The sequence below is a fragment of the Pezoporus flaviventris genome, unplaced genomic scaffold (assembly GCF_033815535.1).
Source record: "Pezoporus flaviventris isolate CSIRO_AGI_PZ_B2104156 unplaced genomic scaffold, CSIRO_AGI_Pfla_v1 ptg000002l, whole genome shotgun sequence".
Lineage (NCBI taxonomy): Eukaryota > Metazoa > Chordata > Aves > Psittaciformes > Psittacidae > Pezoporus > Pezoporus flaviventris.
The window spans coordinates 25547716-25567229 of record NW_026892550.1 but is presented as its reverse complement, the minus strand read 5'-3'; the positions used below and the strand labels follow the sequence as shown (position 1 = coordinate 25567229).

Here is a 19514-nt window from a genome sequence, read left to right as displayed (position 1 = left end):
GCCAGCTCGTTAGCCACTTCACAGCTAGCTTGTTCTAGTCTTGATTTTTATTTTCCGCTCTTCTGTCTTTAATTAAAACAAGCCTTTGGACGCTGCAAATCAGAGCTGCCTTGAACTGCCTACAGCTGTCTTTGGTCAGCACAGAGCATCCCACTCTTTCTGACCTGCTTCTCATCAGCATCTCTTTCCTGGCACTTTTGCCATCTGATGTCTCATTTTAGGATTTATATGGATTATAGGCCTGATGATTTGGTCATTTTCCCCTATGTCTTCACGATTCAGCTTTGAAAACTGGAATGCAAATACCAGAAGTAGGGAAGCTGCATCTTTTAAGTGTCTAAATTTTCTCCTCTTCTTGTATAAACTCTTCATTGTTATTTTAAAGTCCAAAGTATATGCAGTTGAATTCTAACTGGTTTTGGAACAAAGAATGGCTCATTTAAAAAAAACATGTAACATTAATGTGTGAAGGAAAGGGAAAAAATTTGCAATTATCAGATGTCTGTCAAAAACCGTGCCTTATGTATATCAAATAGCTGTATCTAACAGGGCTTTTCAAAGCTTTATCTCTGGACATAACATAATGTTTTTGTTTAATAAACTTCTAATTTGTCTACCAGATAACTGTTACGCTTGTTTTTATTCTGTTTCTGAGATGGGTGGTTGATTCAAAGTGTTCTTTTCTCTTTGTCAGGCTTGCTGTGCCCTGCAAAACATTTTGCAATAGATATGCAGAGACATGTGCACTGTAATATTTACCTATTGTTGTGACATTTGTTTTGAAGGGTGTTTTAAAGCTCCTGATTTTATTGTAGTGTAACTGTAAAGAATTATTTTTTTTTCTTGCAGAATAACATGATTCCAGCAATATCTTTAAAGGTCATGTAATGCATAATTGAATTTTTTTAAATGTCCTTAGATTCATAGAACTACTTTCAGAGTGCAGTGGTTCACTAGATAATGTGTAAAATCAATAAACAATCCTTGGGAAGTCAAGGAATGCAAGAAGAAGGAGAAATGTGAATTGGGGTACAGGATCCCATACGAATCACTGATTACAGCACCAGCGTCATCGGATTAGGGCATTTAGACCAAAGCAGAGGAACTGCAGATGGGAAAAAGAGGAGGGGAAAGGCACCATGACAAGAGCTGGAAGGCAGTCACAGACAAATGTCTCACCAAAAGGGGAAGATAAGATAATTTTTTTTTCCAAGCGTTAGGAATCTCTGAAAGGAAAATACTGTGGTAACTTCTCAGGTCAGGCAAGAGGTAGCACCAGAGCCCTGTACTGTGTCCCACTGACTTATTTCCAGCAGCCATTCCTGACTTGTCATTGATGAAGTTAAAGAATGGGCAGTTGTTCAAAGCAAAAGCCGTTCTCTGCAAGTGTAATAGAGAGGGAGTGGGAAAAGTGTTTTCAGCAGAAAACATGCAAGTACTTTTGTTGCTTTTCCCCTATTATATAAAAAAAGAGCTGAGCATAGGAAATGTTGCTTTCTGTGCGTTGACCTAGTCAGTTGGCTATGTATGTGAGCTATTAATATATATTGAACTCATCCTGTTTAGATACTGCTCTATGTACGTTACCTAAAGCACTGACTATTCTGCAAAGCAATGGGAAGAAAAAAATGTCTTCAGAAACTCGGTGGGTTACAGAGATCCAAGCATACAGGAGTGTGGTTGACCCCCATCTACTTTTAGGCTGTACCACAGTTGGTTTGCTTCTTACTATTTTTGGTGTGTTGAAGTAGTGCTCTGGGGTAGTGCAAATTTAGGTCCTTGAGATTAAAGAAAACCTACTGTGGCAAAAGGAGGAAAAAAGAGTTTACAAGCCAAAAAAACAAACCTCCCCCCTGCCATGTTTTTGGGTTTATTTTTTCTTGCATTAGTGTGACTTATTCTTACTTTTCTGTTTGGTTTTTTAATTAGTCTTATTTTTGATGGTTTTGGTTTAAACTAGTAGCAAGTAAAGAGGGGGCTGAAACAGGGACTTGCGGTAGTGATTATATAAATACAGTGTATGTTGCTTTCAAAGACTTTGCAGCCTAAATTGACGGAGGTGGTCAACACATGGTGTGGAAAGGGAGAGCAGCAAGCAAGGACAACAGTTAGAAAAATGGTGCAACCTTATCGTGTACATTCTGACTTTTACTGAGGTCTGTAGATGCTTTTGGGATGAATTTTCCATGCTTTGCTATTTGCTAAATATCTTTATGAAGTATAGGAGTAACAAAGGTGAGACTACACAAACCTGTGCAAGATTTGGGAGATTTATTTTAGCTTCCTTATGTTGCTTGTTTTTCACTGCTTTACAGTGTTAGCTCTTGATGCCTGTGTTTGTGTGAGACTCTCTGCTTGAATTTAGTGATGGAAGAACACAGGGAAAATGAAGAACAGGTTAAAATCTTAGAAACAGGCATTTTTCTTTGAAATAGAAGTAAAAAAGTCTTTTTAAAACCAGCTTCCTGCCAGTTTAGGCTTGATTGCTGATCTGTATAGATTTGTATTTGAAACTGCATGTCATTGAGACATTCCCTGTGAATGTGGTGTGAGCAGGATCAATAGGCTGCATTTAAAAGTGATGCTGGGTGGGTAGGATGGAATCATAATAATTGAGTAGATAGCCTGTAAAAATAGCTTATCCAGGGTTCCATTACTTAAGGAGGATTATGTTGAACCATCTAGTTACTTTGGAAATCTCTTTCTTATTTCTTGCATTATTGCACAATATAAATAGGTGTGCTTTTTCTTGTGAGGGATCCCCTTGGAGCTGCTGCGTGTGAACAGCTCACAGCACCAGTGCTCAGATCACTCTTTGTGATGGTGTAGAGGGAGCTGCTGTAGATGCCCTGTCTGCTTAGGGATGCTCTGCCTTCTGCCTCTGTCACTGATTGAGTTGCACTATGTAAAAGAGAAATGGAAAGATTGTGTCAGGTCATCTGATTGTTTCCTCTCCTAACGCATGGCAATAGGATGAAATTTGCTCTTCCTATTTGTCTGTGGTGAGTTCAGAAGAAGAGTAATTCAACCTTCTTCCCACAGTCCTTCCACCCACACAAGCCTTGACACACAGGATGTGGTTCCTGGGATGACAGCAGTGGAGCTTGTCCATCCTCTTACCTGGTTTGGGAGATAGCACAGATTGCTAAATACAGCCCTCCTGTTGCCGTAGAGCATAAGCACAGCTGCTCTGTAACAGGTATCAAATGTATTGTTGGGCTTTTTTATTTTCTGTGAAACAAAGCTTGTTTTGGCATGTTTATAAGCATGTTGTAAATGACATAAAAATGTATTTAGGAGTTAAGTGTCCCCTGAGGAAAAAACAAAGGGAAGGTTTTTCTTTAAGAAAGGAAAAGTAAAGGAAAAAAAAAATCAGCCAAACCCAAAGCCCAACACAATTAATCCCAATGTGTGGCTTTAGCCCCAGGCGAGAATTTTTCTCCCTTCCCCACTTCTACCCCACTTTTCTCAAACACAGAATGCATTGTCAGCAGCAACAAATGCAGTGTCCTGGAGGAGAGAGAAGACTGGCGGGGAGCTGACTGCAGATGAGCCACACAGATTCCTGATTTAAGCTTAGCAACAGCAACAATAAAAACAGAATCTGTAAATACGGAAACTATAAGGACAGTTATATTCTGCAGTGGATTATTCTTTTCATATAAGGAGAATCCTTGAAGCCCAAAGTGATGGTAGTTCATCAAATCATATCAACAGTCTTCGGCGTTGGAATCACAGCCACAAAATGGTTTGGGTTGGGAGGGATGTTAAAGATCATCTGGTTTTGAGCCCCCTTCACCACCCTGCCATGGGCAGGGGCACCTTCCACTAGACCAGGTTGCTCAAAGTCGCGTTCAACCTGGCCTTGATGCACTGTCCCTCAAAGTATTGCACAACTTCTCTGGGCAACCTGTTCAGTGTCTCACCCCCCTCACAGTATCTAATCTGAACCTACCCTCTCCCTTGTCCTGTCCGTATCTGCGCTTATAAAAAATTGCTCTCTGGCTTTGTTGTAAGCCCCTTTTAGGTACTGCTCTAAGGTCTCCCCAGAGCCTTCTCTTCTCCAGGCTGAACAGCCCCAACTCTCTCAGCCTGTCTTCATAGAAGAGATGCTGCAGCCTCTGATCATCCTCATGGCTCTCCTCTGGACTCACTCCAACAGCTCCATGTTCCTTTTGTTTTAGTGCCCTCAGAGCTGGATGAAGTCCTCCAGGTGGGGTCTCAAGAGAAAGGAGCAGAGGGGGAAAATCACTTCCCTCAGTGTGCTGGCCACACTCCTTTTGATGCAGCCCAGCATACGGTTGTCTCTTTGGGCAGCAAACACACATTGCTAGGTCATGTTGAGCTTCTCCTTAACCAATACCCCCAAGTCTGTATCCTATGGGGCACTCTCAACTGGATAGTAGTATTGGTTTGGGGATTTAAATTTTCATGGGGAAGTTATAGCCCATCCTTTCCATAGCTTTTGGTAACAGAAGAAGTTTGGACTGTTTCAGATATTCCAGTGTTTGAACAGTAGTGGTTACTTTCAGGCTGATACGCTGCTTTATTATATGTGAATTCTAATGCTTTCTAATTGGTAGCAAAAAATCCTAGATTTTATTCTTTGAAACTGTAGCAAGTATTTCGCTAAGAAAAGCAAGCTTTTATATCACTATTTTTGCTTGTATCCTGCCCACCTCAGAGGAGTTACTAAGTAGGAGCACTCATCTTAAAATATAAATGTTGTCTTAAGCTTACTCCATTATTCAAGCAATGTTTAGTGTAACCCTGTCATTTTCTTATAGTGATCCAGCTGCTAAAGCTCTCTGGGAGTCCTTCATGAATCTCAAACAAAAGGAAGCTGTGATGGAGGCTAGGAGACACCTTGTGGAGGCTGCGAGCAGAGAAAATTTACCTATTAAAATGAGCATGGGTGAGTAGTGTGACATATCCTTCCCTGCAAAGCGGCAGTGTGAAAGATTATGCCAGCAACTTTTCTTGCACTTCACCCTCTTGGGGAAAACTCACCCCATCCTTGGGTCATCCCCATCTTTGTCAACAGATTTCAGGTGAGCATCCTGGCTGTTATAGGGTCTTTCTGGTATGTAAGTGAGAGGCAGTTATTTTATTTTAAATACCACAACCTTAAACAGATTGAAAGCAGTGGTGAAGCAATGGAGTTCTATGAAGGAGGGATTTAAAGGTATGCAAATGGTAACCAGTGGTGCTTATCTTTATTGTAAGCACAAGAGTCTGGGTATTCTTGAAACGTCAGCAGGATTTTTGTCCTGAAAGCAGGCATTGTAAATGGCAGCTGATCTGATGGAAGTTGTGCAGATCTGGCATATGATTACATTATACAGGTAGTGGTTACATTACACAGGTTGTGAGGTTTATGTGAAGTAAGGCTGCCTGGCTCAAGAGAGTTTAAGCCAAAAACCACGTCTGGGCACTCTTTAAACCTGAATTCTTAAGCGTATCAGAGATACAGATTATGCCCTAATGACTTTCAGTAGTTTTTTTGCAGAGCCTCATTCCCACTGTATAACATACATAGTGAAATGTAGGAATTGGTATCTTAGGCTTATAAAAACTAGTATTGCTCTATGCTGTAATAATTTTTTGCATTTTATGCACTCTAAGATTATTTTATGCCGAACTTTTCATTAGGAAAGGTCCTCATGGGATAAAAGTAATACGCTTTTATCTGGAACTCCAGAGTAAACTGCCAAGATATTGTAGAAAAATTAGATGTTCAGCCAACTCATGAACTCTTAACTAGAATGTTTCCTGTATTGTAAGGTCTTTACAAATAGCTAGAGCATGCATTTAGTAGATTATTAATCAGAAATACTAGATTACTGCAACAGTAATGCTGTAAAATGCTTTAAAGAAGTGGAAAAGGAGCAGCTGTGAGAAGGTTATTACAAATTTGTCTGAAGGAGGTATCTTTTAACAGGATAATAAAATCTTGTTTAAGCTTTCACTGGTACTGTGTGTGAGTATTCAGCATAATAACATAAAGAAGCCCCCAGTTTTTCTAGTACATATGCCTTAAAAATGACTTTTTATTTTGATTAATCAAATGATTTTGAAATTTAGCTTTGTTCTGTCTACAACCTTTGCTGCTTTGTGTGAATGATTAGATCAGCCACCCTTCTGTGTCCTCTACTGATGGTATCCAGTGAAAGCTGCAATAAACTGATGCTTACTGATGTCAGCCTAAATGTCTGACATACATGCGCCCAATATAGTGCTACGTAGAAACATTTAAGAGCCGATGGTAAAACAGATTTCTGAGTTCTTTTTCTGTTGGAGTGTAGCTGTAATTTGCTGATGTTTATGGAACTTGGTTATTTATTTTGTGAATTGTGTATTTATCTTGCACGTGAATCATATTCAGTTGTTAACTTTGTATTTGAACTTCAAAGGGTGAAACAAAATTCAAAGCAGTCTTATAAATGATAAACTGGGAAAAATTAGAATCAAGGAAAGGAGGGCACTACAGTCACCAAAATAAAAACTTCTTACTGAGCATAAATGCAGAAAACCTGAAGCCCACACCCAGGTATCGCATTGTCCAATGACATGTGTTTCTTAATGACTTTCTAGAACAGATCTGCATCTTTACAGCATTCATTCCTTGTTCATCCTGCTATAGAACATCTTAGCTCTCTGTAGGGAAGCTGGAAATTGTGCTGCTTATCAATTGCTGCTTTTGCTGGGAAGGAAAAATTCTAGTAGCCTGTTCTGGTCCTGATTGCTGTGTTTAGCTGAAAGGCTCCTTCCACCGTAGCTGTGATATGAGGCAACACTGGCTGGAGAGAAGGGAAATGCTTTTGTTCTGCTCTGTGCTTAGGTTTGAGTGTATCGGAAGACCTTGGCTGATTGCACACTGGTTTTCCCAACACCTAGGGTATTTTCTGAGTTTTTTATGGCCCTAATATTAAATGTCAGAGAGTTTTTCTAGCATGAAAGTTGCCTCTTACTCTCTTTACTAAGACCAGCTGTGTCAGATGGTAAGAGTATTTTCCTTACTACTACTTTTTTGCCTTTTTCCTCCTGGAAATAAAGAGTGAATTACATTTGAAAGCAAAGCTTTGAATTCCATTTGGTGTAGCTGAGCCCTCCTGCAGTGGCCACCTGCCTGAAAAACTGCATCATGTGTGACACTGGCAGCATGGGACCCCTGTGCAGCAATAAGAAACTTGATCCCGTCCTGTTTCTGTATTTCTGGTGCAAGGAAAATATTTTCTGGGCTGTGAAAGGCTGCTCATTACTCTGAGGTGTGCGTGTGCTTGCCCACATTTTCCCTGCGAGCCATGTGCCTGACACGCAGCTTTACTCTTTCTCTGCCTGGCTGTGTGGCAGAAACTCTGACAGTTATGGGAGGCCCCACAGATCAAGCTTTTGCTTTCTGATGTCTTCTGAATGTGTCCTCATCATCCTGAGAGGGAAGAAGAGTAAGAGAACTGTAGAAGAGGACGCATGTCTTCTCCCCAAACACCCCCAAATGTCTGCAGGCCACTGGGAGCTCCGTGTTCTGCTGAAATCAGCAGGAGAGGAGACAGGAAAGGAGTTCTGAGGAAGGAGGAGAAAGGGAAATGAAGGAAATCAGCAGTTCTGGACACACTTTCTAAGATGAGTAGATTGGAATGCTGCTTTCAGGTGTTTTTGATTTGCATATCCATTTTGTTAGTTGTATCAAGGAAAGTGCTAGGGATATCTGAAAGTCCAGTTGAAAAGTCCAGTTGACTGGAAGGTGGTTGAAGATAAGCTGGCAATGCTTGGCTGGAAGTTTTGGTGAATCAATTCTTGGACCAAGCCCAGTTTCAAATTTAAGATCATCTCTATCGCATTTGTAAATACAGCAGGATGCCCTCCTTTTTCTGTCACTATCTCCTACTTAGGTTTTCAGGTGGGCCATTAAGTGGTCTTGTGCCATCTTCAAGGAAGATTTGACTTTTTTACTTCTCCTTCTTCCATTTATGTCTTCGGAAAGTGTGTATTTTATCTGTCATTTCATTTTGTGAGCAAAACAGTGTTGTTGTTACAGACTTCAGTGAGTCACACAGGCTACTAAGCTGTCCAGAGGTGTCCATTGCTAGTATTCTAAAATCCTGTTTCTTTTTTAAATAAGAATTGCAAGTCTTGGGAAACCACATCACAGAAGGACACAAAGCGCGAAATGACAGTCCGTAAAACTGACTAGAACACAAAACTACAGAGCTACTTTGCCCTTTCCTTACAGAACAAAACCTGAGCTGTTTAGCAGTGTAGCATATTTGATTTTCTGAGGTCAGTCCTGCAGAAGGCAGGCAGAGCACTGTGCAGAATTCCAGCCAGCATAAAGGCTTTATGCATGCTACATCCGGTTTGCTTACTGTTTAATCTGTTCCATCCATAAATACATAACTGAGTATATGGGTTTTGAAGATGTAATTTCCTGTGGAGTTTAGTAATGCTGCCAGTATTGACTTTTGGGTAGTATTTGTTTGGTATTTCTTACTGTGAATGTGCTGATATTGAGCCCCTTCTTTACAGGATGATATAAACGCACTGAAACCATGTCAGTAACATAGTAGTTACTGCTAAGTTTTCCCTTAACCCTTTCAGCTAGATACATTTCCCAAAACAGTGTGTTTTTGCATGTAAACAGGTAGAGCTGTCTTTTGCTAGATGTCCATTTAAATAAAGAGGAATTAAAATACTCCATATCTATATACCCACACACTTTATAAAATCAACAAACAAACAGCAAACAACACTTTTAAAAACTACGTTAGCACCATTTTGTCTCTGAGGCAGTTTTCTTTCTGTTTTGTATATCCAAGTGAATGGTGATAAATATGTGGGGAAGATAAATATTTGCCAAGTTCTGGTCAGCTATGCCTTTGTGTAAGTGTAAATGTATAGGTGTAAATTATTTTGGCATAATAAAAATCCTGGCATTTAAATAAATGTATTTTATTTAAAGAATTATGTCTCCTTCTGAAAAGCTCTTTGGAAGGCAGTTTAGGAGATCAGTGGAATAGCTTTTTGGTGAGATTTATAGCATTGTGCTAAATTAAAGTGAGATTCTACTGCTCAGCTCTTAAAGTGAATGACTGTAAGGAGTTCCGCTCTGAGGCAGCAGCCTGACTTACGCTGGAAAGGTTGCTGGTTTTTCCATTCCTCTACTTCCTGTTCCGTTCTTCATAGGTCTGATGCATATCTTAATCATCTTCTCAACATGGCAGCCCATGAATCTCCTGTGGAAAGCTTTGCTATTAGCATAGTATTTGGCAGTGGTAAAAACTTTGCTACAAATGTTCTTTTGTGGCTTTAGAATCACACTTGCTCGTCTGTTTGAAAAGAGTACGGTAAACCTTGATAGAGTCTGAATTCTTTTATTGTGTCATTTTACTGGCATGGAGACTGATGAAAGTCAAAACACTGGTATAATAACAGAAACAAAGTGCAATCTGCTGTTACATGAGCCCTTATTAAAAGAATTAAAGCCCTCTGGTTTCTTTATATTTGAGATGTACAAATACAGTTTTAAAAGTCAAGCTTACCATAAAATTAGCAGAACTTCAAGCTTTGTGAAGTAAAGAGGAGTACTGTAACTTTTTTAGATAGGCTGGTTTGCAAGGGTTGAATCGAACTCTAAAATTTTTTCAGGTAGAAAAGGGAAGATCCAGAAATTTTAGCTTGGAGATATTAATACCATTTTGAGTTAGAAGAATACCTTTGCAGCCCAGAAACCAAATGTATCCTGAGCTGCATCAAAAGGAGCATGACCAGCAGGTCGAAGGAGGTGGTCCTGCCCCTCTGCTCTCGTGAGACCTCACTTGGAGTACTGTGTGCACTTCTGGTGTCCTCAACATAAAAAGGACATGGAACTGTTGGAACAAGTCCAGAGGAGGGCCACGAGGATGATCAGGGGACTGGAGCACCTCCTGTATGAAGACAGGCTGAGGAAGTTGGGGCTGTTCAGCCTGGAGAAGAGAAGGCTGCGTGGAGACCTCATAGCAGCCTTCCAGTATCTGAAGGGGACCTATAGGGATGCTGGAGAGGGACTCTTCATTAGGGACTGTAGTGACAGGACAAGGGGTAACGGGTTAAAACTTAAACAGGAAATTTAGATTGGATATAAAGAGGAAGTTCTTTACTGTGAGGGTGGTGAGGCACTGGAATGGGTTGCCCAAAGAAGTGGTAAATGCTCCATCCCTGGCACTGTTCAAGGCCAGGTTGGACAGGGCCTTGGGCAACATGGTCTAGTGTGAGGTGTCCCAAGCTGGGCTTGGGACTATGGCCCCGTTATGCAGAGAGCAGATCATATTGTAGACTGGTTCTTGTGTTGTTTAATGTACATTTCTCTGTTGCCTGTTTACGTGGTCTGCAAACCCTTTGAGAAAGCAAGCTGCAGAATGAGTGAGGCAGTAGCCAAAACCTCCCTCCAGGCATCCTCATGAAGCAGGAAGCTGCCTGTACCAACTCAACTGGGACAGGCCTGGCTTAGCCTGAGGAGGCCCTAATTCCTGACGGTGGGTCTCACAGCACTGTTGGTGTTCTCGAGACATTTTCCAAGGAGATGGGACACTGCCTGTCTCAGACTTGAGCTCTTTCCCCTGTGCAACCTGGATCCTGAGCAGGCAGTTCCTGAGTTGTTAGTCTGTTCTTTGTCTCATCAAAAGTAACAGAAGCCCTGCAGTGTGGGACCATCTAGCCAAGTGGATTTGTTTTTTTCCAGCCTGTTACAATGCTGAGTTCCTGATTTCTCCCTGTAGTGCAACTAAAAATGTAGTCTTGACTTGAAGTAAATGTTCCCAATCTCAGTGATGGTTAATACAGCAGATGTTTTGTTGCATCACTCAACCCCAGAGGCAGGAAGGCTTTTTGCTTCTCCGAGTGCTAAATATTTTTGAGGAGTTTGAAGAGTTTCTGAATGTTTGGATACATTCCTGTTTGGGGGGCTTCTGTGTAGGCCTTTGCATTCCAAGGGGAACGTTCTTTGAGTATAGTGGGGTTAGGCTTTCCTGACAACTCTTGATGAAGATGGTCTTTCTGAACAGTCATTACCATATTGGGAACTGTAGAAAGAAATTGGTATCAGGGCGGTTTCACCTTGCAGTGTTACACCAGGGTGAAGCTCAGGGTTTTGACACTGTTAGGTATGATCAGAGTATTCAGCTAACTAAATAGATCTTTATCTGCTTATAGTCATCAGGTTTTGCCAGTTTAGGACAGAGATGTTGCTCCAAGCTTCAGACGTGCAAAGAGCATGTAGCCTACTGTTTGTCTTAAGCAGCTAAACTTTTCAAGTCATCTCTGTAGCTCATTAGATGTAACAGAAAAGATGAAGGATACTGCTACTCCTGCCAACAAAGCTCCTTGTTTTTCAGGAGATGTGACAAAATAGCTGAGATGGAGAGATGTTCAGGAGCAGACGTTTGTTTTTCATTAGTAAGTGACACTGCATTTGTGTGTAATATTGCTTAGAAGCATCACCATCTGTGCACTAATCATTATTCTTCTCTCCAGTTGGATGCTGAATTCAGGAAAGTGCCAGTTAATTTTTTCAATGCTAATACACAGAAGAACATCCCTGAGAGCACAAAACAATTGCTCAAAAGAGAAGAAAAACATACCTTAGGATAACTAAAACTTTCTGAAGTGTGGTGTGTCCGGCTTATATTTTACAATTTATCCTCCATCCCTTCTTTTTCAGTGTAGCATGTGTAATTGAAAGAAATATGTACGGTGGAAAGAAACCTGAATGGACATGAATGGAGTGCTTACTGGGCTTGGAAATGGTTGTTAGTGTGGACGTAACTGTGGAAGAGGCTTGTTGGTAACAAAGAGGATAAGGTAGTGGCAGAAGGCTCATTTTGAGAGCACAGCTATGCATCCTTTCTTATCAAGTGTATCACAGGGAAAGAATTCTGTAATACAAAATTGACTGAGAAGGCCTGGCAGGAAATTTTCCCTTTTTGAGGACTGTCTGCTGCTTAGCGCAGAACAAGTGGTATCAACAAATACTGATTAATTGGAGAATAATTTGGGGTTAGAAGGGATCTCTGGAGGTATTCATCTAGTCCAACCCCTGTTCAAACCAAGGACAGCTGAAGAGTTAGATATGTTGGACCTAGTTCAGCTGAATTTTGAATATGTCCAAGGATGGAATTCCACAGCCTGTCTGGGTCCCCTGCACCAGTCTAAACTGCTTCTGTGGAGGAAAATGTTTTCCTTTATGTACAGCTTGATTTTTTTTTTTTTTCACTTGCTGCAGTGTGTGACCATTGCTTCTTGTCCTTTCACTGTGCATCTCTAAAGTCTGATTCAGTCTTCTCTGTAATCGCTCCTTATGTCCTTAAAGACAGCAAGTAGCTCACTTTCCTCCTTTTACCCATCTCCTGCAGCCATTACTTTTGCATCACCTTTTCTAGATCTCTAAACTATTATACTGACCCTTCTCTAGATTCGTTCTAGTGTATCTTGTACTGTGGAGCCCAAAACTTCATTTTCCAGATGCCGTCTCACAATTACTAGCGGGTTCTAACTGCTTCCCTCTGCCTTCTGGCTGCATTTGTGCAGATGTCACCTTGGTTTGCTCCCATTGCTGCAAGGGCATATGGCTGATTCATGTTCAACTTGGCAGACACATTTAGTCTGGAATTTTAGAGGGATTTAGGTCACAGATCTGCTATTAAGACTATTTCAAATGAAAGAAACATGGAAAAAGTTGAATTAAATGCTAAAAACAGAGGACTTTGCTGCAAAACAGCAAGTTGAAAGTGGCAAAAGGTTCGCTAGTGCCTACAGGCACTCATGAAATGTGTTCATAGTGAGTGCTATTGTTTCTGAAGTTGAAAAGAGTTGAAACTGGAAACTGCTGTGTCCCTAATGTTGAAATATCATGCTAGCAAATAATAAATTTTAATTCTTCTTGTTGGACTTTAGCTCAAACACTGGAAATGTATAAAAATGAGAGGACAATTTATGAGCAATTACTTAAGTTTACTGCTCTTAACTTCATTTGTGCTATCTGGGCAAGAGCTTGAGGACTGAAGAAGAGATACTGTGCAGGATCCAGACCCAGAATGTGATCATCTAATACAATGAGTTTAAAAGTGAAGGGACTCTTAACTTGTGGAGCAATGCAGGGTATTTCATGAGGAAGAATAAAAGTCTGAAGTGCTAAAGGCAGCACTAAGTAGTGTGTTCTTACCCAGCTCTATCAGTCTTGTAGCTGCTCAGCTGATTGAGTCAATTTTTATTTTTTAAACATCTTACCAGTTTCTTTCCTTTGTCTCTTACCTTTCCTTTCTTCCTTCCCTTAAATTGCCTTTCAGTAGATAGTGTTCTTTTATGACTTGGGGAAAACACTACTTTGCATCTACCTGTTACTTGTGCGCTGGTGTGTCTTTAATGGCAGAGTATCAAATTGACCTTTTGAGTGCTTTTTTTCTGAAATCCATCTTACTGAGAAGAGAGAAAAAAAAAAGCGATAAACATCAGTGTCATTTACATATCCTATCTGAAAAAAGTACCTTGAAATACCAAATCTTCATCTTAATTGTAGAGATGAAAAGAATGGTAATGGTGTGGAACATGCAGCCCTGCTGGGTTCTCCCACTGCAACAACAGCTACAGCTATTGGGAATGAGTTTGAAAGTGGTCTTGCTTGAAGGAGACATGCCTGATTTAGAGAAGGAGACTGAAATGGGTAATGTGAAGTGCACTCATAGCAAAATTTAATCTATTTTATTAGCTGTTTTAATTTAGATGGCTTAATCCAAAACTGAAATTACTCAGAAGTTTTGGGGGGTATCTTGTACTTCCTCTGTTGCAAGAAATTTGTCTGGAGGCAAAATTTCTCCCTCAGTATGTTAGGAAGGTATTGCCTGCAGGTGCCTGTAAATAGCGTTTCGCTGTTCTTATTTAGGAAATCAAGTGTTGTTCAGATTTGTTAGGGGTGGTGTGGGCTGATTTGTGGGGTTTGGGGTTGGTGTCTGGTTGGTTTTGTTTTTTTTTGTTGTTGGGTTTTTTTGTTATTTGTATGATGACCACTGCATTATACATGATGGGAATTTACCTTAAAAAAAAGAAGTGTAATACTGAGACTATTTACACTTAGCGTAAGTTTAAAGAAAGACTTCAGTTGGTTCTGAAGCACCAAGTACTATGTTTTACCCTAAACTCTGGCTGAATTTTTTAGTTTTGGTGTGGTGGTTTTCTGTTGGTTTGATTTTGGTTTTGGTTTTTTTTGGGGGGTGTTTTGTTTTTTTCTTTATTATTATTCTGTGACTTAATATTCTTGCAGAAATAGTATTTCGTAGGTTAATTTAGTTTACAGAGTTTCAGTACAGGTACTTTCGTGTCATCTGTCTCTTGTTCAGTGATTAACGTGCTGCATGCTAAATAGTCTCTTGTGTTGTAAGATGAATAATGGGTAAAACCATAACGAAACTGTAAAGAATGTCATATTTGTGTCTCATACCTCACTTACTTTGTACTTCACTGCTGTAAAACGGTTAGAAAGTGAAACACAGAACCCTGTACAGTGATGTGAAACAGAGAAATATGCTGGTAGTATGTTATCTTTGATTAAACTGTAGTTGACACATAGATGCAGGACTATTTGGCTAACCTTGCTGTCACTTTTAAGAAGGGAATGAGGTGACAATAGTCTTTCTATGTGTCCAGACTTTTCGGACAAAGTCTTTCTTTCTTTCTTTTTTCTTTTTTGGTTAATGTCAGTTTTTTTCCTAGATAGTCAACCCAAACGCTTAAATATGAACTTGTGGCCAGGTCTCTTTCCATGTCTGGTTGTGATTAGTTGAAGATAATTCTCAAAATTTTAAAAGAAAACAGAAGTGTATTGCTCTTGCAGAAGTTTTGCAAATAAATAATTTCATTATTTATATTCTTTGCTAATGTAATACTACAAAGCTTATATTAACTTCAGTATGAAGTCTTTTTGTCTTTATAAAAGTATTAAGGCTTTTTAAATATAGATTGTGAAAAGCCTATATTAATGTGGTCTTTCTCTAGACAATTTACATGGTGTTCACAATAGTGGGGCTTAAACATTAATGCACAAATAAATATTTGTGAAGCTTTCAAATGGGCTTAATGTAAATGTACATTATTAATTTTTTATACTGCATATCTTTAAGAGGAAATGACTATGGGTTAAAAGCTTAAAAAATTAAATAGCATTTACTTGCATATATATTGGTAACTAGTATTGTTTTGAGAGGTGGTGTAAGTAACAGTACTTCTTCATTGGCTGGAGTCTGCAGTGACTCAGTGTTTCTAATGCTTCTAAACAAACAACTTTTACAAACAAACCAAATTGCCCAGGAAAGGTCAGAAGGCTTCTTCCTGGTTTTGAACACCCTTTAGTCAGTAGTAGGTGCAGGTGACTAACACTGCTATATAGAAATAAGCTGGGGGTTTATATAAATATATAAAAAAGTGAAGTATCAGAGATACTGTTTGTTAGTTTTTGACTGCTGGTGCAACTTCCTGAAAAGAAGTAATTGTGTTGCCATCTTCTGTTCTCTGCTAAAATTTTTTGGTAGGCTTACTCTTTTTTTTTTTTTTTTTTTTTTTTCTGATGCTGAGTGCTATTGCATCTTCTCAGTCTTGAAAAGAAATACTTTGAAGTTTTGAATTTGAAGGGGGTGAGGGGAGAGAGGTTGGTTGGTTTTTGTTTGTTTCCCCTTCAAAAAAAAGCCTGAACTGTACTTGTAGACTGTTCATTTGTGATGACCCAGATATGGTTAAAAACACAGGAGCCTTAAGCCTCTTTGAACCTGGGTGAAAAATTAAACACTTACTCTTTAAGTGCAAGAAAAGGAAATTTACTGCAATTGCTGTTATATATATCTCTGTGGAAGCAGTCTGGTTGGAAATAAGGTACAACTGGCTGTACATGTGCACTGTGATACCTTTGTTTCATAGGATGTACCAGCCATAATGACAGTATTTTACATCAGCACGAGAATTAGTGCGTATGGGCTGGGAGATGCTAAATCTGGTGTCTACTTGGCACACAGTGGAAATGCATGGCACCTGCACTTTGCTGGGGCACTGGACAGTTGTAGGTGTTATCTCCAAGTATTATACTTTGTGTCTTAGGAGATGACAGAAAGGGTTTCAGAATTTCTTTAAGTTAAGAAAGGAGCCGTCTAGTCAAAAAAAGGGGGGATCACACTTGAAGAAAGTAGCAGAATGTGATGAATCATGGAATGGTTTGGGTTGGAAGATCATTTAGTTTCAACTCCTCTGCCATGGGCAAGGACACCTTCCACTAGATCAAGCTGCTCAAAGCCCTGCCTGGCCTGATCTTGTACACTTCCAGGGATGAGGCATCCACAACTTCCTTGGGCAACCTGTGCCACTGTCACTCTCACAGTAAAGTTCCTCATTACATCCAGTATAAATCTCCCCTCTTTAAGCTTAAGTCCATTCTACCTTGTTCTATCACTTCGTGCCCTTGTAAGAAGTCTTTCTCTAGCTTTCTTCTAGGCCCCCTTTAGATACTGGAAGCCGCTGTAAGGTCTCCCCATAGCCTTTTCTCCAGATTGAACAAGCCCAGCTCTCTCAGCCTGTTTTCATAGAAGAGGTGGTCCAGCCTACAGAGCATCTTCATGGCCCTTCTCTGGACTCAGTCCAACAGCTCCATGTCCCTCTTGTGTTGAGGGCCCCAGAGCTGGACACAGTACGCCAGATGGGGCCTCACGAGGGTGGAGTAGAAGTAAAGGAGCAAAATGTCACATGCCAGAGGATTTAAACCAAAGATACAGTACATGCTGCTGTGCTTACAAAGTGTCTTAAGTATAAGGCTTGAGGTGGAATATGGGAATACAGTAAAACTGGGTGGCTTGCCTACTGCTTTTTTCCAAGCATAATTGTGAAAGCCTGGTCATTCAGTCTCGCAAAGGATGACTCTTTACACAAGAGACGTGGTGAATTACATATGTACATACTCGTACATCATCATGTTTTCCATCCCTATTTATTTGCTTACCACCCAAAATGATTGTTAGCGTGTTCTCAGCTGCAGAAGCCTTTCAGAAATCATCAGAGAAATAATCAGTCCTGTGAATAATGTACCAAAGAAGAACAATGACCTCCCTCTTTCTGGGATGGTGTGCCAAGAACATGATGAAGTACTCAGTGTCTGGAAACATATGTCTTAGTGTTAAATGAGGACATGCACAAGCCACCTGAAATCCTTTGGGCATGTTATTTTATGACAAACAAGTCGATTCATTACTGTGAGAAGTTTAAAGCATGCAGGAGATGATTCAACCAAATTTGCCAATTTCAGGTCCCTTTATAGTCACAATGAATTACTGTGTTCAGTGATTGCTAGGCTATTTTAGGGCTGGAGATCCTCTGGCTGGGATTTGGCCTAGTACTTAGTGCTTGTTAACTTAATGGTAAAGGTGAAAAGTAAGGTAGTAAAATATGACCGTTATGCATACTTAGTCAAGATTAAGAAGGAGATTTGAGGGTTAAATTTGAGTATTAAATTGGGAGTTTAATATAGGTGGTGAATCCTGTGAAGCTGAATTCTGGAAGTTAAAATTTCACCTATTACTTGATCAGATCTGAAATCTGCTTTAATATTTGTGAGGGCAACAAGAGTATTGTAGACCTTGGCTAGAGATGGTTGTTACTTTTTTGTTGATACTGATTTAACAATGAAAAGGGAAAACTGAATGGTAGAGTACACAAAGAAGGAAGTAATGGGTTGGAGTGGCTGGGCATTTAAAAACAAAGCTCTGAAGGACAAAAAAGGTATCGATCCACACTGGGACATCTAAGCTACCAGTTACATTTGTCAAAGCCTTCTGAAAATACTGGCAAACTTGAAACTGTAGGTAATTTAGGAATTGTAAATCATAACTGATGTCATATTCAGGCATCTGCATTTAGGTGCTTAGAACTGAAAATCTGGAGGATTCTATTAGTGGTTTAGTTACACTTGCCCCACCTAATTGATGATTTGTTTTAAGGCATGCGAAAGTATAGAGAAAGAATAGTAACAGAACTGATATTTAAGCATGGTTTCCATTTTCTAATAAACCCCAGACTAATTAGGAGAGAAGGCTAAAATTGCGCTTACGTAAATATAGCTGATCTATCTAGGAACACTGTTAAAACAAGGATTTAGTGATACCATACACATCTAGTGGTGGATAATAAACTGCTTGTAGATAACTGACTGCTATAGCTGATGAGCCTAAAGCCAAGTTGGCTTAAAAGTACAGACTCCCATGGCAAGTGTTAGTTGAGTAGTAAGGAGTCCAGCTTTATTTGTTCTGGGTATATACCTCTATTTCAGAATTTGCTAAATGTCAGCATAGTTGTCACCATTCTCAATGGCTTCTATGTCCTTGAAAGCCACTGCTGTACACACCTTTAGAGATATGACACGTGGCAGGCTCTGTCTCCTCAGGTAGATCTCTGAAGGTCTATCACTCTGGAGTGACTTGAGATGCACTGGAAAGCCCATGACAGGCCGGGAAGAGTGGCTGACCTCCAGTGCATGTGGTCTGCAGCTATTGCTAAAGTGGCAGGAGGAATGGGGGTCAGTAAGGCCAGCAAGGAGGGAAGGCTAGTCACAACTCTCCCTTGGTGGCATAGTGCTGCTGGGGACAGGCAGCATGAGGCCATCACTGCTGTGCAGTTTTGAGTGTACTTCAGGGGCTGCTCAGACCCCCGAGATGGACTTATGCCGGAAGCGCTGTGGTGAAGACTTGTCATTTATGCTCATACCTGTGACTGTGGAATTACCTTGACACTAGTGCTTCTGCAGTAGAAAACAGAGAGAAGCTTGGAAGTGGCCATCAACCCCAGAGCAGATGGGTTTGCGTTTGCTGTGGGAGAGGAGCGCTTAGAAATAAGGCTGAGACATATCCTTTCAGTCTCCTGTAATGTTTAGTGCTCTTCAGGTCCAGAGCCTTATTCTGGGGAAACCAGCCAAACAACATCTCATACTGGCCTACTTTTCATCTCTCCAAAGAACTAGGGAGTAGTTGATGTTCTTTTCTTTATTAACAATTGAGGGACCGATGACTTTTGAAGTTAACTAAAGAAATGTTGAAACTTATTTTTGTGGCAGTTACTGTTAAACTTCCTAAGAAGTACAAAAGCATTTTGAGTTAATAGTAACATCTGGAAATTACACTAGCAAGGGGACACAAGGGGTGTTGTCCATCCTACTAAATTGCCTTCACTTAGTTTGTAAAATATGTGACTCCCTTAGCCGTACTGTTGCCCAATTGGCTTCATGGAGTATGAGAGCTTTCTACATTCCTCGCAAGTATCCGGCATTGGACATGATGTGAGGCAAGCTACTGGGAGAAATAAGTCTATTTTCCTGAGACTGTGGATGAGGAAAACAATATATTTGGGATTTTTCAGCCCTCTACTGCCTTGAAAGATCTCGCCTGTGAACATAAACGTGCCAAGCTCATTTCTTATTTGAGGTTCTGTCAAGTGAAAAATGGACCTCAGCAAAATCACTT

At 40.2% G+C, this 19514-nt stretch overlaps 1 protein-coding gene across 1 annotated transcript in view; it reads left to right on the top strand.

Annotated features, from left to right (window-relative positions):
• The window catches only part of SCFD2 (sec1 family domain containing 2), a 190456-nt gene that overhangs the window by 28903 nt on the left and 142039 nt on the right, over positions 1-19514 (top strand). Inside the window, exon 3 of the mRNA XM_061472727.1 lies at positions 4788-4915. Coding sequence (XP_061328711.1) covers positions 4788-4915 — 128 coding nt within the window. The remainder of the gene's footprint in view (positions 1-4787; positions 4916-19514) is intronic.